The 26,393-nt window shown below is 42.9% G+C and overlaps 1 protein-coding gene across 1 annotated transcript; it reads left to right on the forward strand.

The window, feature by feature from the left end:
* The first annotated feature begins 1,164 nt into the window (after positions 1–1,164).
* On the forward strand, positions 1,165–4,327 carry FGF4 (fibroblast growth factor 4). Its single transcript, XM_075501415.1, has 3 exons — positions 1,165–1,468; positions 2,309–2,412; positions 4,151–4,327. The coding sequence occupies exons 1-3, from the start codon at positions 1,165–1,167 to the stop codon at positions 4,325–4,327; spliced, it is 585 nt and encodes a 194-aa protein (XP_075357530.1).
* Positions 4,328–26,393: the final 22,066 nt, after the last annotated feature.

Here is a 26,393-nt window from a genome sequence, read left to right on the forward strand (position 1 = left end):
GGAGCTCCACATGTCTTGAACTCCAGAGCAATGCTGTGCTTCCTGATTTCTTAAAGGGATATTTAGAATCAAAAACTTTATTACCGCTTTTGAGCACATCCTGCTTCTTTAAATGTTTTCCTCTTTATTAAAGCCTTGGCCCTTTCCTTTGTTAATTTTTTTTTTTTGCAAGTTCTTTCATTTTTCATTTCTTAAACCTCCCATGCAACAACTATTTTGGCTTTTAATGAAGGGAATTTTTCTGCATCCAGCAAACTGTAAACCATGTCGCTTGGATACAGCAAAAGCCGAAATTCCACAGATTTCCACAAAGTCATACATTGTGTTGGGGGGAAAGTGTGCTGGGCATTCTTTGATTTTTGTGTCCTACATTAGCATTTGTAAGCACTTACGAAAAAGAAAAAGAGAAAGAAAGAGAAAAGAAGAAGGAAGGGGAGAGAGAGAAAGAGAGAAAGAGAGAAAGAGAGAGAGAGGAAGGAAGGAAGAAAGAAAGAAAGAAGAAAGAAAGAAAGGGAGAGAGAGAAAGAAGAAAGAAAGAGAGGGAAAGGAAGGAAGGAAAAGAAAGAAAAGAAAAGAAAGAAAGAAGAGAGAGAAGGAAGCTGCTGTGATGAATGCAAAATATGACCTTTTCTTTTTAAAAGTTTGTGCTGTCCCTCTTGCTTAGCACCAGTGCTGCTCACCCTTTCCCTTCAAGACACTTCGGAGTTGTTAAGCATCTCGGGGTGATAATTTGACTTTCAGCTAAACCGGAGGGCTGCAGCAGACAGCAGTAGGTGGTGATGTAATAGGTACCAACGCACATGGATATATAAATATCGTGGCTAGGGCTAAAGCGCTATGGCTGAGCAGCTATAGAAGAAGATCAGCACTTCAGACAAGACTCCTGGAGTTGAGATCAAGTTCAGAAGCTCTTGCTCCCGGGATTTCCTCTCCATGCAGCCAGCCCAGGGAAACCGCAGATCCTCGGGGGACTGAGCGCGGGGCTCCCTCCCTCCCCCGCCGCCTCGCTTTTTGGGTTTTTTGTTTTGTTTTGTTTTGTTTTGGGTTTTTGTTGGTTTTCTTTTTTTCTCCCCCCTTTGACCTCAGTATAAAGTGGGAGCTGGGGGGCGAGCGTATTTTCGGAGCGACCGGCCACCGGCCCGTGGCTACGCGCCCTTAGCCGGGATGCCTCTCCCCGTGGCGTTGCTGCCGGCTCTGCTCCTGGGGCTGCTGTGGCCGGGGGCGGTACGCGGTCGGCCGCCCCCGGGTCGCCTCCCCGCCGGCCCCCGCCAGCGCCGCTGGGACGCGGCTCTCTTCGCCCGCTCCGTCGCTCGCCTCCCGGCCGAACGCCGCGACGCCGCCCGCGACGGCGACTACCTCCTGGGCATCAAACGGTTGCGACGCCTCTACTGCAACGTGGGCATCGGTTTCCACATCCAGGTCCTGCCCGACGGCCGCATCGACGGGATCCACAGCGAGAATCGATACAGTAAGCCGGCGACGACCCCCACGGCGGGGCAGGTGAGCCGCTCCGCGCCCGCGGAACCGCCCCCGGGGGCGGTTCCGCGGGCGCGGAGCGGCTCACCTGCCCCGGAGAGCGGTATGCGCCGAAGGGAGGGTGGGTGCATGGCAGACCTCTAACTCCCCTAAAAAGTCCGCCCGCCCACGGCACCGCGGTGCTGCCCGCTTCGGCTCCCCGAGGGCGGCGGGCGCCGGGGGGTAGCGGGGCGGCAGCGGAGCTCATCGGGCGTTCCGGCGGAGCTCATCGGGCGTTCCGGCGGAGCACATCGGCGCTGCTCAGCGCCGTGCTGTCCCCTTGCCGCCGGCAGGCATCAGGTGTCGGGGTTGCCTCAACATCTGGAGGGTCCGCAGTCCGTGGGCCGCCCACTCTGAGCAGGGGCCGGGGAGAGCCCATCTCTCCCCCAAACTTGAAAAGCATCTGCTGGGGACTTAACCCCGTGGCCCCATGACTCTAATATCCAACTGAAACAATAAGATCCGGGGGAGGGGGGGAATATAAGCTGCGTGATGACAAATGTTTCATTTGCCCCAAGCACACTCTGGCTTATTTTAACCTCGGATACACAGGAGGATGCCTGGGGGCAAAGTAAAAATAGATACTTAGCTAAAAGAAGAGAGGACCCAGCATGGGGCATGGGGCAGCACGTGGAGTGTGAGGCTGGGGTTCTGAGGCCACACACAGCAGCGCTGGGACATGGGGATCCACACCACACTGGGGATGGAAGCCTCTGGGTGAGCACAGCACTGGCACCACACACTCCTTCAGGGCACAGCCCTTTGTCCCTCTGATTCCATGTCTCCTGTGTAGGTCTGCTGGAAATCTCTCCTGTGGAAAGAGGAGTGGTGAGCATATTTGGTGTTAGAAGTGGACTCTTCGTGGCCATGAACAGCAAAGGCAAACTCTATGGATCTGTAAGTAGCCACCGAGTGTGTGCCTGGGGAGGGAACCATGGTCAGCTGGGGTGAGAGGTGTGCATGGTGCTAAAAGCTGTCCAAGCTCCATCCTTGCCCCTCCTGGGTCGGGCAACACAGAGCAGCCCTTGCTGCCTTTCCAACAGAACGTGTGCTGCCCAGGTATGCTGCTTACTGAGGATCTGAAGTGAAACCCACTCTTTTGCATTACATTTCCTTGGTTCCCCCATAAAAACTATAGTCACCCAACCATGGCTACCCATCTTGCCTACCACACAGACCAACAGAGTAGTCATTTGTGTGGCAAGACCTCAAGCTAGCCTCAGTCCATATCTCCCTTATATTTCGGTACAAACAGCCTTAAGCAGGTATGGCAATTGCTCGCTCCATCTCTCAGAGGGCACTTGAACTTGTGATCAGCCAGGGCCCCACAAATGACCCTTTATGATGTGATGAATCAGTGCCTGTCACGTACCTATTGATCCCTCTTTGTTAATGCTCTTGATCAGTTCCCATGATAGTTCAGCATCCTCAGGGTTTGGACTTCTATTTATATGAAGGCAGGTCTATTAGGAGACAATACAGATCTTTTTTTACATTAAATCTTTGGAAAAGATAGAGGCATCTTATAAAATATACTTGAGATGGACAATAACAGTGCATGTCTTTGCCCATGTTGAGCTGTCCTCCTGTTCACCTCTGTGTAAGTTACTGTGATCAGCATCATTTCAAACCCATGTTCCTGGGTCTCCTTCCTTACCCATGGCTTTTCTATTTCATGTTTCTCAAATATACTTTGAAGAAACTTGGGCTGAGGAAGAGCCAAACTATGTCAAAGTTAACTAGGGCATTTTCACATGAACGAAGACATGAAGCATCCAGAATTATTTTTTGGGGCATCAGTCCTGTTACAGAGGGTTTTGACTTACATAAAAGCCGGGCAGAACTGGTCACCAAAGCACATGAGCAGCCTTTGCATCATTTCTTATGAAGACTGCTGTTTTGGTGTCCTGGATAAAGTAATTCCTAGTGCAGTGTTCAGCTTGGTAGACTGAGACCTACCTTAAAGAACCCTAGGCTTTTGCCCAATAGGAAGACATGAGTTCATTTGTTACTCTCCAGATAACAACACACTTGTAACACCTGTCCCTCTTTGTACTTACTTGCAAATGAAATCTCTTGGCTGGAAAGGCGCCTTTTGTCAGCTCTGTTTTCTTGATCCATTATCATAAGTGAACCCAAACCCTTCCTTCAATTTTAAAACTAAAGAAGCAGAAAATAATGTCCACTCTGAGTGTCTTTAAAATGCCTTTCTCCCCAACCAACATTAGGAAGTGCTAGCATTCAGATTTTTCTGAAGCCTCTCTCAGGCAATATATTGCTGGTAGGACAACCACCGAGCAATTAGATGAGCAGGGCAGGAGAACTGGGCTTGGACCTTACCCCACTGCAGCTCTGTTAAAATGTGCCCCTCTCCCTCAAGAGTGCAGACATAGCTATGGGTGTCCTTCCCACCTTTAGGTGTACCTGCCTGGCCCGGACACAGCATCCTTAATGATCCTCTGACTCCTGAGTCCTGTTTGAAGCTTCATTTGGGTGACCACTTCAAAAGATTACAAAGGGGGAGGGAGTCAGCTGCACATTTCCCCGCAGCGCACCTTCTACACCTGGTAGCAAGAATATTTCCACACCTGATGTTTAAAATTCCTTCCCTCTCACTCTCTCCTTTTCATTTCAGACCCATTTCAATGATGAGTGCAAATTCAAAGAGATTCTCCTGCCAAACAACTACAATGCTTATGAATCCAGGATTTATCCCGGGATGTACATAGCCCTGAGCAAAAATGGAAGAACAAAGAAAGGCAATAAAGTATCTCCCACAATGACAGTGACACATTTTCTTCCCAGAATCTGAGACATCTCCCTTCAGACCTACCTCAGCACAGGGGAAGACGCAGAACACGTTTGAGGAAAAGAAACATGGTGCACTTTTACTGGAGAGTTTTATGCAAGAGTAGGTGTAAGATATTTAAGTTAATTATTTAAATCTGTATATATTGCCACAAAATTTATTTATAGTTCCGATATTTTTTTTTTTTAATTTCTGAAAACAAGACAAACCTCCAACCCAAGGTATTTCATTTCATGGTGCAACAGTAGAAGACTTCTGCTTTGTGGTTTATTTAATTCATTTCTAAGTTATCACAGGTGTGCTGCTACTCCGTGTCCTAAAAGAGGTGAAATTCAATTCCTCTACTACAATGTTTTGCACTGTTTGTGTGTTGTACGGTGTCTATCGTTGTACACGTGTTTGTTTGTTTGTTTGTTATGGTGGCTTTGTTCCCCTCTGCGTGTTTTCCAAACCCCCGTGACTCCCGCAGAAGCTCTTGGCCTCCGAGAAGGAGCGGTGGCGGAGGTGCCTTGGTGGGATGCCAGCGCGGAGCCACACACAATGCCTGACCTCCTTTGTGCGGCGTTGCTATTTAATTGGAACAGTATCGGTTTACCTCAGTACAGAAAGCGCGGTGCTGAAGAGCTACCCCACAAATCTGTTTTTAGATCTGCCAGTGCTGAACTTTGAACTTTCCTGCAGTCAGTCTTCTTAGAGCTGCCAGGGGGTAGAGAGGCTTAAACACCTATATAAACTCAGCAGGGTTGGGGTTTTTCTTTCTATTTAGATAAACAGGAGCATATGATCTTTTGTGGCCCTTAATGGAAGCTTATATTTGATATGATTGCTTGGCATTAGGCTAAAAAAAATGTGTCTGTCCCTCCCCCAACGAGCGCACTGCGAAACACACTACCATGGACGAATTATACTTTACTCAAATCAAATTCCCTTTCACATTTGGAGACTACATTCATTTTTCAAAGTTTGTTAAGCTCTATAATACTCATAAGTTTTTAAAAGGCAAAAGCATTTGCTGGTTCATAGAAAACACAAGCTCCACAGAGAGAATTTAGATTGATTGCAAGGAATTGAGGTTGTTTTGTACTATTTATTATTTTTGGTGCAGTATTTGGAAGGAGAAATATGCTGCTTTTTTCTGTCCCATTCCCTGACAAAGTTGATTAATTTCTACCTCACTAACTCTCAAAGCCAGTCTCCTAACAAAATCTGCATGGAAGGAAGGTACACGCTTTTCTGCTTGGTCTTACAGTTCTGGAGGAGGGCCTGGGGGAACAATCATAATCCCAAATCTCTCTTTTTCCATATCTAGCCAAAAGTATTCAGGATAGAGTTGGTTGCATCCTATTTGAGCCTTGTCACGTTTGAGCTATCTTTACCCAGTGGTTTACTTTTAGTAAGGATAATCATGGTGAAAATATTTGCAGACAGCTGTCAGGCTGCAGTACTATATCGTCATCAAGTAACCCTATATTTTTCTTTATATATTTTGCAAGTGTAACTCATGTCTCTAATGCGATGAAGGAAAAGACAGGTTTGATTATGGGGGAATCACTAAATGGATCCATTTGTCCTTTCTTTTCTTTTCTTTTCTTTTCCTTTCTTTTCTTTTCTTTTCTTTTCTTTTCTTTTCTTTTCTTTTCTTTTCTTTTCTTTTCTTTTCTCTTCTCTTCTCTTCTCTTCTCTTCTCTTCTCTTCTCTTCTTTTCTCTTCTTTTCTTTTCTCTTCTTTTCTTTAAGATACATCATCTTTGGGGCATCAATATGTTAAGTGGGAACCAGGACTAACCACAATGTTTGATGACTTTAGAGGATGTTTACAGATCATCTTCCAATCTAAACTAGTTATTTCTGACTACATGCAAATCTGAATTCAGCTTTTTTTTTTCTCTCTTTACATTCCTACACAAAAGCCTTTGTTTCTTTGTAATGGTATAGACTCGCTTGTATCCTCTACTTACACATGACCTTGAAAACAAAATCTACTCACCAAAGTTCAGTAAGACCAGAGCAGACCAGGACCAGATCTTAAGCCAGCTGCTGTCAAAGCAAAAATAACAATTAATAAAAAGGAAGCCAAATCAAGAAAGAATGCCTAGGAGATGTCGTGCCTAAGGATTTTTAGGTTTTTTTCCTGTAATTTGCGGGATTTCTGTACTTTCTGTGTTTTCTATATGTGAGTAATCATTGTGTAATTATCACCACTACCTCTGACAACCGATGATTTTGTTCCAGATGTCAGATAGCAAAATCAGAACACAAAGATTTTCTCTGGGAATGGTTCTTTGTCACTTTTCACTCCATTAAATCCACAACCAACGGCCTCACACAAGATACGCTCAGAGGTAGTTGTTGTAACTTTGAAATATTGTGATAAAACCTTGATAACAATGTTACATGGTATGAGCTTTCACCATTTACCAGAATCTGTCTGTAGTTTTATACAGGTGCTGTTCAAGACTGTGGTATATGTGCTGTGCACATTTAAATGCATAATAAATGATAAACGTTTACAACGTATGGCACCCTGGTATTGATTTAAACTCTTTAGAAGGGAATGCATCCTGCAACGAAACACCAAAAAAAATGCTATTTCACTTTCCCAAAGACCGGGGAGTCTTTGCACCTATGCCAGATACTTCACGAATGACAGCCTGGATTTCTTACTCAGCTAAAGTTCACCCTGCTAAAGTTGGAAATTGTCCAGGAAAGCCCAGCTCGGTAACAGATACGCACGCTTGCATCTGCCACGCGCTGGTATTCCTACTTGTATTATCTGTGTGGTTATTAACAACGGCAGCTTTTCGTGCAGCATCTAATATTCATGATCAGAGACACAAACCACTTTTGGCATTTATGTTGCTGGATGTTAGCGTTACAAATGAAACCCCATTGCCTTTTTCTTGGCTTTAATGAGTGCTGCTCACTCTCTCTCTGCGAGGTAGGACTACATCGATGCAAGAGATTGCAGGACTACCTGTTTGAATTGAGATACTGTCTCTTTTTACAGTTAATGATTATACTCATACAAGTGTATAGAAATATGAAGTGCTTTGTAGCACACCTTATGGCAAGATTCTTTTGCACAACTTTAATTTATAAATACTCACACATACGCACTTGTACAAACACGCACACACTACGTCAAATCTATGTACTTTCAGTTTTACTCATGGCTCACCCTCTTTCCAAGGATGAGGGAAGGATATGTAACGGGAACGACAATATTCAGGTTTGATCTTATACACCTTGATGGCAAAGGGAGTTTGTCCAGCTAAGGGCCATACAAAACAGAAAGCCAGACCCCAAGATACCGACTTCTCCACTTCATTTTCCACTGAGTTATGCTCTTTTTGTCGTTCCTAGAAAGGGGAAGGCAATAGATGAGCTGGGAATGTCCAGTGCCCTCGCTCTGAGCAAGAGCAATTTCTCTCTAAAGTTGTATAGTCTCTATAAATATGTAGCACAAGTGTGGTTTTTTTTTTTAACTGGACAAGTATAGCTGTAGTGTGTTTGATGCTCCTATGAATAGAGCCAGAATAAATAGGCAAGCAGACATATTTAATAATTTTTCATAATCAACTTTTTGGTTTACAATGCTTGTAAACAAAGAACAAACGTAAATTTATTACTGCTAGGTCTTCCAGAATTACAACAAAAAATTATGGCCAGGGACAAAAATTTGTTTCAGCCTTGGGGATATATCCAATGATAATTTTAAGATCGGAGATAAATCTGAACACTTGGCTCTTAGGAAGGTGAGATTTCAGAGTAGTAGCTTTGCAGGTTCATAGCACCTAGAGTACTGGTGTTGCACATGTGGTCCTACCACACAAAAATATACGTGCCTGCTGCCCCTGCAGACGGAGCAGCTTGAGATGTCACGGAGAACTCTAGAGAAACCTTCTTCCTCCTCTGGCATCAACCATTTTTGCTTCATCGCTAAGCCAGCTTTCCTCACATTGCCCTTGGAGATACTAAAAGAAATACATTAAAGGTGAAAATGAATTTTAACCCCCAAAAAAGGCCCTGATACATCACATGTTGCAACATTTCTGAGATCACCGAGGGCATCGCCATGCTCCAGGCATGCCCAGTGCTCCTACCATCCTCTACCAAACATTTCTCTGCACAGAACAACTGAAAGCATTTCCTGAGGCTGCATTAACCCCTTCCATAAGCCAGGCACATTTCGCCCCATCCAGTGATGGTCCAGCCTGTCCTGCAGGATGAAGAGAAGAGGAGCAGTGCCAGCCTGGCCCCGCGCCGTGCCCCTGCTTGCCAGGGGAAGGACAGAGGCGAGGCTCCAAGCCCCACTGCTCGTTTGTAGACTTGCATGTTTTGAATGGCCCGTGCTTAACGTTTTCTGACTCATCTGTGACATCTACCAAGTTGTCTGTATCTAATCTGTGCTAATAAAAATCAGCATGACAAAACACAGCCTCGTATATAAATAGCCACAGGTTTCAGAGCGGTCACTGAGTTTATAGTGCCAGATTCGGTTGTTCACACTTTACCACTTGGTTTCCACTGCAGTATATTAACTGACCACGCAAGTGGCCAATTAAAGAGAGTCTGTTAAGGGGTGAGGAGTCTTTTGATAAAGGCTAGCAAGCACTTCAGCGAGAAAGTTAAAAGGAATTCCCTGAAACACTGAAGCTTCCTTTATACGACACAAAGTATTGTTGCTTGCCAAGCACAGATGAGAACAGATTGTAATGTACAAATGTAATTGTAATGCTAATGTACAAAACCCGGTCTGAAGTTTAAAAAAAAAAAAGGGCAAACCAAAACCACCTCAGTTCTTCTTCTACCAAATAATCTAAACATGGATGGGGTAGTGCAAAATTGTGATACCTAGCTGCTTTCAGGCGATACAACATGCCAAAGGCAGGCACAGCACTATTTCAGTTTCCTGCGCACCAGCAGTGATTTACGGACTTCAAAACAAGAAATATTACCCTGAACTTAAAAATTGATTCCTTAAAAAAAAATAGCTTAATATCATGCCAAGAAATGTCTACGGCCAAAAAATCACTTAATGCAGACAATTACTTAATATAAAACAATGACAATCTCTTATATCGTAAGTTTCATTATAGATTAAAAAGAAGCTGGTTAGTGCCGTTTTCATTTTGAAAGACTATTTTCATTTTGAAGACTATTTATAGATACTTAAAAATTTATAAAATTCAAACAAATGAAACAAATGTTCCTGAAAACAGAGGATGATTGTTTTTTCCTTTTTGCAAGCATGTCAAAACGTGGTGCAATCCCTTTTGAGCATGATATTAGAAGATATGTCTTGTCCATGCTAAAGACAAGCTGAATTTTAAGAACCATTTCCTAGCAAAGTCTCCTGCTGCTAATGGACCTGCAACCTGAACGGTCCTGTGCTGTGAGTGAAGCAAGTAAATAAAATGAAGACAGTTGCTAATAGGTTCCCTATATGCTTTGGCAGAAATTATATAGTGAATGGAAGGTTTTTGAGGAGAAAATAGTTCAGTGCCATGCTGGAGAATCAGATGTTAGTGTCACCTCTGCCACCAGGTAACCTGTGGTGCCAGCAACGTGGTGCAACAAGTGGTCCGGCCCTTCCTTTCTGAATGCCCGACATGACACCATGAAGTGTGGCAAAGATGGTGAGTACCTGAAACTTAACTCAGCTGCAGCTGTGTTGTGGCTATAAATGATGGGTAATGACAAGCACTACGAAATATCATGCCAGGAAGGTTGCCATCTGGGCCGTTCACATTACTTGCACCTTTTTTGACATTAATACCCCTGTGCTTTAGCTCCCCATTTCCAAGCTGTCATTAAACAGTGTTCAAAATATACCCATTAATATATTAAAATCTGTGAGGCACACAGATACTGAGTTTGTGAGAGCATGGGGTCAGTAAGCTGTACAGCTTGCGGCTGAGCAAAATAAAACTAGGAATGGGTGCTCATTTAGTGAACACCGTCTGTACTGGGCACTGAATGGGGCGGGACTCCTGGCAAAAAAAGTGGTGCATGGCCAGATTTTAGTTGCATGGGCAGGTTTAATTAAGTTTTCCTTAAATTCTGAGTGCTGGATTGACCTTGGGTACCTTCTAGTGTCATTCGGTGTGTGTACATGCAATTACATTTTATTACTAATCATACTATTTTATTGTGGGTAGATACAGAAGTACTCATTCTTTATGACTCCCCAGGCTGTGTTGACCTTCGCTATCGTTCATTCACACTACTTCATATAGGTTAAAGAAAGTGATTTAGTGATGTTTGTACCAATTAACATATTCCAGATTCAAACTGGTTGCTAATCAGGTTACCTCTGAAGTACAAATCAGATCTTTATCAGCTTAAAGGTATTTGGCAAGTGTCAAAGCCACTTGGTAAAACTCTGTGGTTTCTGGGGAGCTACTATTTACATCCTTTTTCATTATCTCCGCAGCTACATCTGTTTGCTTCCAGTGCCTTCAAGAAAAGTGTTTGTAATGCTAGCTGGGGCCCATACAGCTGTTCAATGTCATTGAGGTTAAGGGTGCTTGTGAGAAGAAAGGGAGTACCACCTGCGGGATGAGCATCCTTTAGAGATGGGAGAGACCCCAACCTTGTGGGGATCTTGTTAAAGAAGTTTAAAAGAAATGTCCAGCTGCGCACCTCTGACTGACGGCCGCTCGGCAAGCTTGAGAGCTCATCCCTGAGGAACATTTTGGAGCTTTTGTTGGACAAACCTCTTTTATAAGCTCTTTCACTTGGCCAGATGGTAACTGGGTCCCTGCTCTGATCCTTGTCCGGGGTGGGGATTGCCCCAGGCTGGCTCACAGTGGCTTGTGGCTGAACAGCGCAGCGGGATGGACGGCCTCCACAGGGCTCCTTCATCACCAAGCCAAGGCTGCTCCAATGCCTCCCCATGCCCGCCATCAACACTGAAACCCAGCATCATCACGGCCATTTCCCATCTGCGAGCCCCCTCCCGGCCCTGCAGTGGGGCAGCCCCCCCCGAGCCAGGAAAGACCAGGGAGAGCCTCGGCCCCTCCGCCGGGCACTGTCCAGGACGAGGACCACCGCTCTGCCAGGCCTCGGCACCCCTCTCCTCTCCCTCCCGGCTAACGCTAACCAGCAGGGTGGCTCCGTATTACCCGGTGGGGAAAGGCCACGTTACAGCTCCCCGGTGCTCGCCTTCCATGCCGAATCCCGCTCCGAGAAACCCTGATGCTACTGCGAGCAGGAGCTCATCCATGAGGAGTTACACATTAACCCAGGCAGTTAGGTTGCTGTCTCACCTGTGTGGTCTTGCTCTGGAGCCAGAGAGTCTTTTCATGGGTGCCTTTCCTTCAAACGAGGTTTGAGATAAGCAGGCTGCTTTCCCCGGGCGCGAGTGTTGCAGCCGGGAGGTTACTGCCATGCAACGACCTCAGGTCTCCTGCGGTGCTTGCTCTGGGAGCGGCCGTGCCCGTACGGCCAGGCAGGTCCAACCTGCCAACAGCCATAACTTCGGCTGCAATTTATTATAGCTTTTCCACAGCCCCTAGGGAAAATTACCTCGGTTGCTTTTTCCCTTGTTTTTGACCTTCCTCCGCCAGGGCCAGGTGACTGGCACGGCCTTTCCCCAGCAGCCCTGCCCGTGCCTGGCTTCCTCCTTGCACACAGCGGGCTGCTTCTGCCCAGAAACATCCCCCATTCAACCCAGCACCCTTCCTTCTTCCACGCTGTCCCGTTTTGATACTTTTTCCTCTTGTTTTGCCATTTCTCTTTTTCCCTCATACTCCTGCTTTGATTTTCTACTCATCTTTTCTTATGTTTCTTAGTTGTGTTGCCTCCAACCACCCTCCCTTTCTCTCCTGCCTTTTCTACTCTTTCCCTGAGATCTTTTGTTAGATTTTATTCTTGAGACCTTATTAATCACATTAAGGCCAAAGAGCTTTAACCAAGCACGTACCCGGACCTGCCTGCTGCGGCTGCCAGCGATGATGCAAACTCTGCCAACATGGGAGTGACTCGTGCCTATATCCGACCCTGTGACTCAGGTTCATTTCCGCAGATGTTAATACGCACGGACTATCTGCTACACTCTTGTCAGGGTGGGTTTATTTTCACAGAATCATAGAATGGTTTGGGTTGGAAGGGACCTTTAGAGGTCATGTAGTCCAACCCCCCTGCCATGAGCAGGGACATCTTCAACGAGATCAGGTTGCTCAGAGCCCCGTCCAACCCGACCTGGAATATTTCCAGGGATGGGGCATCTACCACCCCTCTGGGCAACCTGTGCCAGTACCTCACCACCTTCATCGTAAAAAAATTCTGCCTTATATCCAGTCTGAATCTACCCTCTTGTAGTTTAAAACTCTTTCTTACTGCTTTGGTTGGTATCTGTCCCTCGTTTTCATCTTCCGCATTAAGTTCAACACCTTTTCAGGTTAGCACGGAACTTCTCACTTGCCTACATTCTATTTTTACCCACATATCTCCTTTCCCTCAGTCCTTTGCAGTTTCCCTCCGGAATGTCTGAGGGTTGCAGAGGTAATCAAACCAGCTTTCAGCAAGCAACGGCCTAGCTACGGCGGTGAAGAGTTCAACACACGCATCCGTCTGAAGAACAAGGTGTATTAGCCACAAACCATAATGGAAGCAGAATTAGACCATCAAGTGTCTCTTTACCAGCCAGAAAATCATAAAATACAGGTCCTTTGTGCTCCCTGATATGTTATCAAATGTGATTCACTGGATCGTATCTGTTTTGGCAATCATAGTGTGGGCAATTCAGCACAGGGTTTTTTAGCTTGCTTAGCACGGTCAAGGAAAAGGACTTATGTATTTATAGAACTATGTAAATTATAAATATAACTATGATAGTCTTATGCCATGCAAAGAAGATATGCCTTGGTGGAATAATCAAAGCAAAGTGTATTTTAGGCAGAAAGATATCTATATAGATGGCCACCTCTACACATCGCTTTGTGTTAAATAGTGATTGTGTTTTAAAGAATTTCAATGCAGAAACACTGCTGAAGTCAGATCTATAAATGGAAAACTAAGAAATTACATAGTAAGATAAACTGAAAGTCTTTGACCTCGAAGTTCAGAAACTGTCTTCCACAAACCTTTATTCTAGTAATACTCGTCACATTCAAGTAATTTGTTTTAGATTAATTCTTTTTATTTATTCTGCTCATTTAAATATATATATATATATAAAAATCTTAATTATAGAATAGGTATTCTAGCCATAAAATACCATTTTATTTCATGCCTTGGCGAATAACTCCTGGAGTTAATAACTTAGATTAACGATTAGTAAACAGCAAAGAATGTGACTTCATGGAATCAGGTACTTCATATGATTGTTGCTCAGGCTGTACTAGACTAGAGCTTGTTCAGTAAATGTTATAATTTTGGAATACATCTTAGTCCAAAATATGGAATAAAAGAGTAAATACAATCACAATGGTTAATGTGTTGAAAGCCTATCAACATACTTCCTGAGGTTAAAAATTGAGACATTTCATTTCAGTCTGGGGCTTTTACACTTTATATTAACAAATAAATAGCGCAATGGCAATGTCCACTCTAGAAATCTGACTGCAATTACCGTGTTTCTAAACAAAGACCTCCTAAGCATACCTGGGTGGCCTTAGTAGAATAATTAGCGCATATCATTAGGACTTATTTGGATCCTCTAAGCCTCAGCTTACTGGTAGTCACAGGTACCCAGCAAAACTAAGAACAGAAAAATAGATTAGTTAAAATATTTTGTGAATAAAGGCTAAAAAATCAACAAATACCTCTTGAGGTTTTAACTGCTGGAAAAAAGATCTCCTGATACTTTCTGCTTGCAAGTCAGGTGAGTGCAAATTAGCGACCTCGCAGAATGAGGGAATGCGTGTGTTTGGAAGCGTATTCTACATTATTAGTTTAAAGCTCAGTGTTTAAACAAATGTTCTTGCTCTTCTGCAGAACGATCACAGACATAAATAACACTACCAGTGCAGCCATTGAACGACCTACACTGAATTATAGATTAATAGTCACAAAAATATTCTCCTGTAATCACCTTGTTGTGACTCTTACAGAAAGGTGAACAGATGCAGAAACAAGGAATATATATGCATTTAATAAAAAGTTGTATGTGTTCATTTGGGTACCATCGTTGCAGGTTGAAAATTATCATATTCACTTCTCCTGGTGACATAAATCCAAGGTTTCTTTCCGTTCGAGTTTTGGAAGATGATGCAGTTTGCATTTGTTCATTGTTTACACTCTCCAAAAGTTAATTAAGAAAAATATGGAAGCAAATACACACCTGCTTGCCAATTTATTCTGATTCTATTCATAGAAGCATCAAACTTGCTGTCCTCTTGATTCTGTGGAAAGCCCCACTAGCTTTACAGATGTCTACTGATTTCACAGGGACACAGCGGGCACTCACCTGTACAAACTGCTGCGTTAACAGAGTTGCCTTTGCGTGTGACCACCAAGAAAAATATTTCTTTATGTTGGCGGTGGGAGTGCGCTAAAGGATATATTCCTGATAAAAGGGAAGAGTGCAGGAACTGACGATCATCAATCCACGTTTAAGGCAGAACCAGCACGGGTTCTTTATATGCTGTGCCGAAGGATCACAAAAAAATACAACAGCCACACCTCTATGAATGTGTCTATAGATATAAACATAGATATATGTATTTAAAAATACCTCTGCTAGCTACCAATATCTATTCATTTTTACCTTTCATGGGGATCTATGAAATTTCACCAAAGTGTACAGTTCACAACTTTGTTCAAAATGGTGACACGGGGGGAGGATCCACTTAATTATTCTGTTAAAGAAAATATTAAAAACAGTCAATGCTAATTCATGTTATAGTTGACACAAGCACTTAAAAAATTGAGTGACTCTAGAAGTCTGTTTAATGACACACAGCTTCAGGATATTTTTGTGGCTTTCCCATCTATTTTCTGTAAATAAAATCCACTTGTAAGTTAATGGAAATAATCAGAAAGACTAATTTAGTTTTTAATAAATAGAGGGCCACAACAATGTTGGTAATAAAATGATGTGCCACAAAGAATAGCTTGTGGTAAAAATGTTCCTTTTTTTCCTGCTAAGGAGATGACAAGGTTATCATTTGTAAAATAAGCATATTCCTGTTAATTAAATTAAGGACTTGGGCTGCATAAGCAAATACCAATCACAGGAGAGAAAGAGAGAGAGGGAGAGGGATGCTGAGTTTCACACATAATTTGTTTCTGGCTACTTAGCAGGGCTATGACAGACGTTCGCTAAGTAGAAAGCAAACATTTACTGTTTAGTTCACCTATCCAGCTAACACCTATAAGCCTCTATTAGCAAAAGCTGCCTCCTTTGGCAGAGTGGATGGTTTGTTGTGAAAAACTTTTCCTGTGATGGCTTTAAAAGAGCATTTGCTGCTAATTTAAAGATGTATCAGCACTAAGTAACAACCATACACTTACAGTCCTATACTTTCTAGTTGCGGTATACTTTATATTGCAGCCCTGATTCACCGAAGTGAGTAGGGAAGCTTCTCTTGACTTCAGTGAGGTCAAGCCCTAAATCAAATGCTGGAAAATAAATATACCCAGCATGTCCCCCCCAGATATGTATACCAAAATAATCAGTCCAAAAAAATCTACGCTCAGCCTCACGCAGGTACGTAACGAATGTCTTTATAGGGTTTGGAAAAGTCTTCCCCACGCTGCCTGCCCCCCGAAACGATAAGGTAAATGGCAGTCCCTGGAACAGTTTTGCCCCATTCAGCCGTCTCAGAGCTGCAACCCATGCCCCCGGCGAGCTCCATGGCAAAACAAGCCATACACCCCCAAGGAAGAGGGGAACTCCCTTCTGGGATTCATGGCTGCACGCCCCACTCATGCCTGTGCCTAAAACTTGCAACTTCAGCCAACTGCGCTCAACAAGGAGTCTTGTCTCAGGGAGGCATTAATGCTATTTTGCTAAATGTCAGCTCAAAATCGTAGCAGCCCAAACAAAGCGGGAGGAATGCTGTGTCATGGCATGGGCTGCAAACTGGCAGAGCACGCTGAAAATAACAAAGCGATTTCAACGAAGGTTTTGCAGGAATGTGTTCCTGGGGAGGAGAAGGGGAGGGAGGACTGATGGACTTGGATGGGAACTGGCTGGTTGAAAACCTGTCTTGTCTAAGATACAGCGCTTTCTTGTTCTCCGCTTTTTAGAAATCAGAGATTAAAATGGGAGATTCCTTCATTTCTGTGTTTATTTAAAAAAAATGCCATGGGTGGGCACTGATGTAGTAAAAACATTATTTGGATGGAGGTTTTAGACCAAACTGAGTACCACAGAGAGATGAGCTGATGAATTGCTGCTACACATTTTACCAGTTTGGTCTAAAAGCGCTCTCTAAATAATGTTTTAATTGTGTAAATGTCCATCCGTTGTATTTTCTTTCTATTTCTATGCTGCGGTAAATACGACACCGTAATTAACCACAGGATATTTACCTGTGCTATTGACCCAAGGGTATCAGAGTTTAAATGAGCTCAGATATGGAGCCATTGAACTGCTTATTGGGATACAAAACTTATTGCTTGCACCAGCCTTAGTACCAGAGGAAGGAAAGATAGGAAATGTAATGCCTGCTTTCGAAAGGGCTCAAGGGAAGACCAATAAACTAGAAATCAGTAAATAATTAGCAGTGGGCACCTTGTTTGAAACCATAATGAAAAATTATTAGCAGCCACAAGGATAAAGCCAAAAGAGTGGGCAGGATAACCACAAAGATTTTACGGAAGAAAATTACACCTCAAGTCTGTAGTTTTGGACAAGTCCTCCTGCCCAGGCTGTCGTGGGGTAAGAGGGATGTCTTGGAACTCCCGTTCCCCGAAAACACCAGAGCTGTAATCAGCAGTCATCAAATAAAATGTTACTTCCATTATAAGATGTTGAGTACAATGATCCAGACTGCAACCTCCATTTCATGAAACCCCTCTAACAAACGTTGCCAGAGGCGGAAGAATGACTCTATATGGTCCTTTTTATCTTGTTGTTCTGTAGATATCTGTAGCCAACCACTACCAAATCGGCAGGATCCTGGGCAAAACTCATCTTCGTTCTGACTCGTTCCAGCCATGCTTATGTCCTCGCAAGCCTGTCCAGACATACTCTTCCTGTTATAAGAAAATATTTGAAGGATGTTAACACCACGGTTCCGGATTTATCCAGTCCCTAATTCCAATAGCTCAACATGAAACCCATTGGAAAGCAGGGAAACTGTGAATTTGGAAAATCCTTGGTCTTATGTTCTAAGTAGCAAACTCTTATGTTTAACATAGCAATCTTAAAGCCCCGAATCTGCTTATTCATGAGGTTGGTAGCTGGCACCAGGCAGCGTGACCAATACAGCACTTACCTGGGAAGACATGGCCAATTCTCTAAATCAAACAGTATCTCAAATGCAATCACATTTTTTGCCACGTCTTTCAAAAAGTAATGGTGGTTACTCCCATTTCTGGGTAAGAACATGCATACTGCTTTTGAGCTGTGACACTAAGAAGTTTTCCATAGACGTTGCTTTCATAAAGCAGTTTTTGAATGATAATGACATTTTGTCATTCCCCATACGGACTGAAGTTGAATCTAGAAGTAAAAGGTAATTAAACACGAGGCTAGAGAGACTGAAATTAAAGAGAGTTGTGTCCTAACTGACCCCGCTATGTCTCCTTTGATTGGCAGGATATCCTCAGCTCTTTCACGGTGGGCTGGGGCACTCAGCACCATAGCAAAGCCTTCATGCGCTCCTCAGCGGGCCTTGAGTCGCCTTCCAAGAGCAAATGCCGGTCCCCAGCCCCAGCTATTCCTATGGCAACACGGCAAAGTCCGCGGGGCCAGATTGCTTATTCTTTGAAGGTGAGTAAAAAGAAAATGAATAAAACAACCACCAAAGAAAGTAACAAGTTAACAACATACAATTTCAAGCAAGCTAAAGAAAAAGAAAAGGGTGGCATTTGTAAGTAATGTGCATCCTGCTGATCTTTTGTAAAGCCAGCTGTGAACCATAGCTGCGATGTCTGTTTATAGCTAGGTGTGCAGGCTTCCAGATGTGTAAGTGTAAAGCCTGCAGACATCAAAAGGACTAACATTCAAAACCATTACCTGAACACCACCTTTATGTATTTCAAAGGGAAACCAGCTGAACTTTCCCTGTAATCACTATCTTGCAACATCCCTTTAATGAACCAGCGAGTACAGGATGGTTGTGTCAGCCAAATAAAGAGGGTGCTGGCATTTTATTTTCTTCTACTAGGAGTTGTTAATGTCCCTAGGATCCCTCACAGCCCTGCAGTTCATATGGGGGATCGAATGGGATTATGCAGCAGCATCAAGTGGGAAAAGGAAGACTCAGCAAAACCATCAAGGAATATGGTGGGCAAAATCTGTGGTTGCAAACTGGAAATGTTCAAGGCCAGTACTCAAATCTTGGGATAAGGGGAAACATGAGCTGATAAACCCCTCACAACTGCATTTAGTATTTTGTAATTTGGTTACTTTGCTCTCTGGAGCTGAAGAAGTCACCTCTTAGCTCAGGATGGTTGAATGCGTCACGACAGTGACAAATGGGACTTTGTAAATTGCCCACAAAGAGATGATTACTTTTATTGATTAATTAACCTGTCATCAGCTGTTCAGCTGACTGCTCTTACAAACAGTAACCAATGGACACTTTCTAACATGAATCTAGGATTGTGACTGATACCCGTTTCAAAGAGAAAAACTGTTGAACTTTCTGTATTTAGGATGTGCACATGCATGGTATTTCCTACCCTTCTGGCTGAGTGGCTCCTTAATTCACACCCTGGCATTTCTGCGCCTTGGGTGAGTAACCTACACATTTAAAAATGACTCAGAGTTTGCTTCTAAAGCGTTCCTGATCAACCATCCAAACGAACAATATTTTTCCTCCACAGTGTTCACAGAAAATGATTTGGCAATTACATTTGTAACGTATTCAGTGGATAAAAAAATACAAATGGATACCCCTTTGCCACTTTATCCATCTTTTCCTCTCTTACACTACTGTGGCAAAGAATCAACAAGGGACATAGGTTTTCTGTAGACAGGAGATTTAAGACCCACGTGAGTCACATTGTTTAACAAAACCTTTAAGGAAGTATCTTGTCCTGTGATCTCATGGATGAGAAATTAATTTCAGAATTAGCTCCTACTTGCTGTATTGCATTCCAGATAGGAGGTTCATTCTTTAAATGCTGATTCTATCTTTTATAGTGCTGGAAAAATCTCAAAACTGTAAGCCAGCTGTAAACAGGAGCATCTGCCCACAAGATTTCCGAGATGTGTGACCTGCCTCATTTCCCTATTATGACTTTGTACAATTTGCAGTTTTCTGTCTGGGAAAACTGGCATTTTCCCAAGAGGAAATTCTGGGGTTTTGTCACAGACTTCATCCCTTTTGATCCACATTTAGTTTTTTTAACTAGCAGCCTTCTTTGCATAGCTACCTTGGTAGCTTTCCCACAAGTAAATAAGAAGTCGATGATAATCCCCTCTATAATTCCTTAGACCTACACTTCAGAAACCTGAGAACAAAGAGCTAGAAATCACCTTGTAAACAGAGATCAGCCCACACCAAGAGCAGGCAGACTGATATAAAAGCTCAGGTGCAAGAATTCACCGCAGTTTGGTTCACACTCTTCACTTCATTAGCCTAAGCTGGCAGGGCATTGAATTGGTACAGGGAGGACAAAGTCAAAGCATCTAAAGTGCATAATAAGATGTTACCATGTTTTCTGCTGAGCAAATAAATGAAATCTATAGTAGAGTTTATTAAATGCTATGTCAAGATTTGGAATTACTGGACCTGCTGTCTGTCATGCACAGAAAAAAACGTATTTATTTAAGCAAAAAAAGATGGTATGAATATCATGAATTGTCCCACAATTCTCCCTAGGTGCTGAAGACCTAGCATCCACACTGGACATAGTTCAAGGGGGTTGCTTCAGGCAAGGTCTAATCTGGTCCCATGGACTGAACGGCCATTAGCAGTTAATGGCATGTCAGGGGACATCACTGAGCACATATTCCGGTTTAGTTTAATCCAAAGATAATTCAGGCCACATGCTCTGATACCACTTACTCCAAAAAGCAAACTGAAGCTCAACAAGGAGGGAAATCAGTTTTCCTTCAAACCATTTATTCTGACTTAAGCTAAAATGCTGCTGTAAACAGATTCTTTTTCCACTGACATACTGCACACTGAAAAAAAAAATCTAGTGATTTGAACTCATTTTCTTCTAAATCACCATAGCCAGTTAATGGAAGGTGGTGTAGACAGATACGTACACCTGCAAGCAGAAGGTACACCTGCAAAGTACACAGGTCAGATAAAACACATTCAGCCACCTGCTCCTCTTCCCTACCATGAAGCCTTCCAGACCAAGGCAGCTACATTTGCTTCCCTCTTCAAGACACCTTAGTTTTCCTGTGGCATCCTCACTGTCACAACCAGCCGTGCTGCTGAAGGACTGAATTTTGTTTCGCACTGGCAGCCAGCAGACGTGAGACAGGATTACAAGGTCACCGGCCACGTTGCAAGGATCAGGACACCCTCCCTCTGCCGAGTACCCTTGCACCGGCACCAGCGCACGCTGGCGAAGATGCTCACAGGCACAAGCAGCTCTCCTCCCACCCTGAGCTCAGAGGAAAGGCCTGCAAAACAAACTCATTGCCAGTCTTCTCATGGTATTTCCAGGTCCTTTGCTTTACTCAGTTTGATTGATAATGTGAGTGCCATGGAGTCGATCTGGTTTCACAGGGCTGTAGAGTAACGTCTCATACTTGCTCACATGAGCAGCTAAGCGGAAGCAGTCGATCCACCCTCTCCTGTGCAGATCAGTCCTGAGAAACAAAAGGGTATTTATTTTCCATTGCTTGTTCACTCCTTGTCTTTTTTTTTTTAACTAACACCATCATGGGTAATAAAACTAGTTTGCTTTCATTTAACTTAATTTTTAGGGGCTGGGAAGGTGGCTAAGGACCATCCATAGCTCAGCATTAATATCAAAATTATATAAACACAGTCTGAAAAAATATTTACGTTCTAAGCACCCCTTGAAAACTATGGGAAGAGGAAACATTTAGCTCTATACGAGCAGCCGCTGGCTGGCTCATAAACAGGCCCACAGTAGCCTATTTAAAGAACGTTGCAAACACTTTGGACAATGTGCATTTTATTAGGAAAAGGAAGCATTGAGGAATCAACTAGAATATACACAGCAGGAAAAAGTAAACGCATTAACTGACTTTAATGCGGATAAAAATGGTGGCGCAGGGAGAAATTCTGTTTCAGAAAGGTCATTCATTTGCCTCTGCATTCCTTCCCCACATTTCCATGCTGCTCGCTGGATTCATCAAAGGTCTGCATTATTCGCTCTTGGCACACGTAAAACAATCACTTTCAGATATAATGACCTAATTACTCAAACAAGACAAATGAAAAAAAAAAAAAAGGCAGTTATTTACTTCAGATGTTAGCATTTAGCAGCTCTTCAGAAAAGAGATTTAAAGGACTTGTAGCATGTATTTAAAACGTGAGAGCCAGTATGACCTAACAGGGTGGGTTTTGATGACTACAAGCACTGGTGATGATTCCCTTTCAGCGTGACTCTTGGGCTGCCCCAACTTATACTCCTCTCCCCAGGGATCAGGACAGCTGCAGGGAGCCATCACCAGCTGCAGAAAGAGGACTTTTTCACCATGTTTTTCCCCCAGCTTCCCTGTGGTCAACCCCAGCTCATTCTGCATGCCCAGGGCTGGCCCTGGGGCTTCTGGTGACACTAGGACCTCTACACAGCCAGGGAAGCCCCAACAACCAAACTGCACCTTTAAAGGCCATTTCTGCTCCCTCTATAACCTTCTTCTACTGCCTGAGCAGCACAAAATTCAGATGTAACAAGGGAAAATTTTAGACCGAACGTTTGTAAATTAATGCAGAACTGGGGCCATTTATTGTTCAGATTTGCTGTGTCTGAGAAGAGACACGGTTCAAAAGGTGGATCATTATGGTTCTTGTTTATTTGGTAATGTTCTGTCAGATGGCATAGTAGTAATGATGTAATCACTGCCAGTAAATGTCACAGTCGGGCAATGACTCATCTAGAGCCCACATGATTACAGAAAAAAATAGATACTGGTTTTATTATCATGCTTATCAGTGCTGTGTCATATACATAACCATATTAATTGTCTCAGTTAAGAAGAGTTGATTCTGGGGACAAGAGTCAAAGCATGAACTTTTGAGCGGCTCTGCACTTTCCCCTACAGAGATGTATTTTGTTTGCCATCCCAGTACCTCTGCGAGTGTGGAGGATGTGTTCTTGTACTTTCCCAGAGTAGCCCGCCTACCAGTCCACCTTACTGCTTTGGCAGTGTTAGTAAATGCTCACAAATGCTACAGTTTGCTTGAGCCTGTCACATTCACGTTAATATGCACCGTTATAGAAAGATCTAGCTCATTTCCTAATTACTGAGCATTTCACACTGGATGGCAAATGAAAGGCTTAAGCCCCAGTGGGACCATATGTGTCTGACCCACAAATAATTGTTTGACATCAGAAGGTTTATTATCTCCTAGCAGGAATGAGAAGCATATTTCTTAATAGGTTCCCCACCCTGGGCAGTGCAAGCCTTCCTTTGAAGAGTGTCTCTATGGTAATTGATGTTAATGAGCAGCAAGCCAAGGAGAAACACTGGGTCACCAGGTAGGAAGCCCCCCAAGAGATAATCTAATTACTCTCCAAAACAAATTACTTTCAACCAAAACAAATTACTTTCAATTACTCTGCAACAGATAAGATCAGTGGAGGGAGCTCAAAGCTGATGACAGCTGGAGACTGAGGCTTCACGAGCTTATGGATTGATCGCTTTTCTCTTTGGTCCGTTTTGCTGAATGGCAATGCAGTGACAGAAAACTGGAGCCAAGAACTGAGCTCCCTTTCATTTCATTCAGATGAATGCGGAGGACCTGCCAACTCGATGCTCTTTGCTGTGTGGCTCATTGATCTAAAATTGGAAAAGCTGTAGCCATGCATGTTCACATCTGTAACACAAGCAAAACTCTCTAGGAATAAATGTACAGGCTGGGAGACTATAAAATCCACCCATCGTACGTGCATTATTATGCTAGGAAGCAGCAGGGAAAACATTACGTCGTTGCTTATTTGTGCATGCACATAAAATGTGAGGCACAAGAGCCTTCATTCTTATGAGGCCTTAACAGGCCTAAACTATAAATATTAATTGATACTCTAATCATTTGCTACCAAGATTTTTTGCCAAATGTCTGACTGTTCCCACCGAAGTAAATGATCTTTTTCCATGGAAGGCAGAATTGGGCCTTAGCTCCTTTTCTTAACAAAGTATTAGCAATATTGTTCTGAGCATTAACTTATTATTATTGTTGTTGTTGTTGTTGTTGTTGTTATCATTATCATCATTATCATCATCATTATCATTATCATTCTTATTCAGGACCATATGGTGAAGTCAGACTGAAATACGAACTACGCGTGACGAACCACCGCATCAACCAAATCGTAAGACTTGTTTCAGTGCAAAGTGGTGGCTAGACATCATAACTGGGAAATCTTACCTAATGACAGTGCAGAAGGAACTTAGGTAGCAAGGGTTATAAATTACCAACAAAAGCTGTAGTTGATATGTCTGTCACCAGCTTTCTCAGGAAATCGAGAGTTAAGATGTAGCTCTAGAAGAAATGTAAGTCAGGCAATTAGTGTGAGGGATGAGTGATTAATGAATGACTTTTTTATATCACCGCTCTTTGTCGCGACGGTGCAAAGGGTTGTCATGGCTGTTTGTGTGTGTGTCGGAGGAAAAAGTAAATTTGGGGATTACTGTCTTTTGAGAATGGGATACTGGTATTGCCGCTGGAGCCATAAATAGGAAGGGTTTGTGTAGGGTCCATTTATAGTTCTGTTGCTCTTTATTTCATTAGTATTGGTTAGTTCCTTCTACAATGTTATACAATCAGTGACACATCTGCCTAACTTAATCCAAATCACACTGATGGCAATACGTGACCTATTAGGCAAGAGAATGGCAAAAGGGACATCTATTGCCCAGCAATAGCAGCTCTTCTGCAGAGTGAGGCTACAGTACCAGAGATCGGTAGCTGTTTTGTCGCAGGCTTTATCTGCTAGAGACCTCTGATCAAGAGCAATATAGAGGTCTCAGGGAGCCTTCACTATTGAATGAAACCTTGGTGCCCCACACAGAGCTATGAGAGGGCCTCCTGCCCGCTCTGGAATTCTTCTGAAATGGGTTAAATTCGGAATTAGTTGCAGGGGGCCTATCTTTATAATTCCCTTTGCAAAATGAGTGCCTACATCAATAAATCCATATTCAAGAGTATACGAACTTGAGATGGATCCATATGAGAGAGACACCATGACTCCACCTTTTCATCCTCAGCACTTTGGTCTGCGTTGCTCACTTCAAGAACTGAGGTGTCCCGGCCTCTTGCCATGCAAGGATCTTCCTTGTACCTCCAGACACAAAAGAACCAGAGGTAATTTGGCTCTCACTTTTGGCCCCTAATGTTTAAGGAACTTTGTTTCCAGGAAAATGAAAAAAAATTTGAAGATGCATTTAAAATAAAAACATTTAGGGTTTAAAGATGGTAAATTAGAATCCTTCTGACCATTATATGTCTGATCCCAGTTATAAATATGCATAAAAGAAATACTAAGTTTAATTCTGCTTCTTACATCAGGTCAAGGTGCGTAGCATACACAATAGCCAGATAGAGGGGGATTTTACATTCCATTTAATATTTGCTGTGATGTTTAGATAGATAAATCCCTTGTTTTAATGCAGGTATTTTACTTCAATTTTCAGCGATGCTTCAGATTTTATCTCATACTGATACAAGTTATTTAATGAATCTGAATTACTTTGGAGTAAGACATCCACTACCCACTCGTTTTCTCACTAGCCGGATGTGTAAAACCTAAGTAAACTTGAATTACTTCCTAAAGACCATCCAGGCTTTTTCCATGCCGATTTGTTCCGCTTCTCTTACTTTCAAATGGCCTTTTAATTGGCCATTAAACTAGGAAATCATGGCTGATTAGGATCAATCCAAATGCAATGTTTTGGATGGACTGGCTATTTGAATATCATTCTGTTAGATCCCAAGTTACTTCTGCTTTGTCAAGTAAAGGTCAATTTTAGCTGCATTGGCAGGATGCTTCAGTAACCTTTGCCCTTCAATTCTTGACCCCAAATGTCCCACAGCCATGTTGCATGGTAGCAAATGTGACTGGTTAAGAAGCTGCAATAAGGAGCATAGAGAAAGTTACTCAATTTCTCGATTCATGATAAATCATGCAGCTAACCCACAGCTATGGTATAGGCTTCCTTTCAGCAGAAAATTATTTCCTCTGGCCTCCAAGTGGAAGAACAGTTATTAATAATCTTCATCTCTTGCCTCTTGAGCAAAGCCACTGTAAAAACTTTCTACATGACTGTCACCTATATTAAGGATTGAATCTGGGTGTCCTGTGAAGAGGGAGGAAAGATATCATCATACTTTTTTAAAATCCAGGTAAAGTAGCTGTGTCTACTAAACAGATTTTGGAGGAGTTGCACAAGAATTTTATTTCTTCTAAGATATTTCTGCATGGTTTTAGGCCCAGGATATGCACTGGGGTGAAAGGTAGACTTCTACTGATTCAGCTGAATCATGTTGCTTTCCAGAAGCTGAGGATATGGCTGCGTGCAAAATATTCTTAACAGCCTTAAATGATGCCATTAGGAAACTTTGTACTTTTTTAAGTTTACATTTGTTCAGAACTGTTTCATAAAGGGCTTCATCATTTCAGTAAAAGTCCTGCCTGCAATATCGTAATAATCACAAGTGATGACAGTAGGTGAATAAGCACTTGTGGACTGAAGTGACACTTTGACACAACGTTCACCTGCATTCACTAATCATTTACATCTCTCTAACAGTTTATCCAGTTCTGTTGGTGACTTGCGATTCCTAGTAATGATA

The sequence above is a fragment of the Mycteria americana genome, chromosome 5, assembly GCF_035582795.1.
Source record: "Mycteria americana isolate JAX WOST 10 ecotype Jacksonville Zoo and Gardens chromosome 5, USCA_MyAme_1.0, whole genome shotgun sequence".
NCBI lineage: Eukaryota > Metazoa > Chordata > Aves > Ciconiiformes > Ciconiidae > Mycteria > Mycteria americana.

What these genes read in the sequence shown, in the direction of transcription:
- FGF4 (XM_075501415.1), top strand. Translation starts at nt 1,165, where the DNA reads ATGCCTCTCCCCGTGGCGTTGCTGCCGGCTCTGCTCCTGGGGCTGCTG. An exon ending in CCACAGCGAGAATCGATACA is followed by an intron (nt 1,469 to 2,308) that starts GTAAGCCGGCGA and finishes TCTCCTGTGTAG; the next exon opens with GTCTGCTGGAAATCTCTCCT. An exon ending in AAGGCAAACTCTATGGATCT is followed by an intron (nt 2,413 to 4,150) that starts GTAAGTAGCCAC and finishes TTTTCATTTCAG; the next exon opens with ACCCATTTCAATGATGAGTG.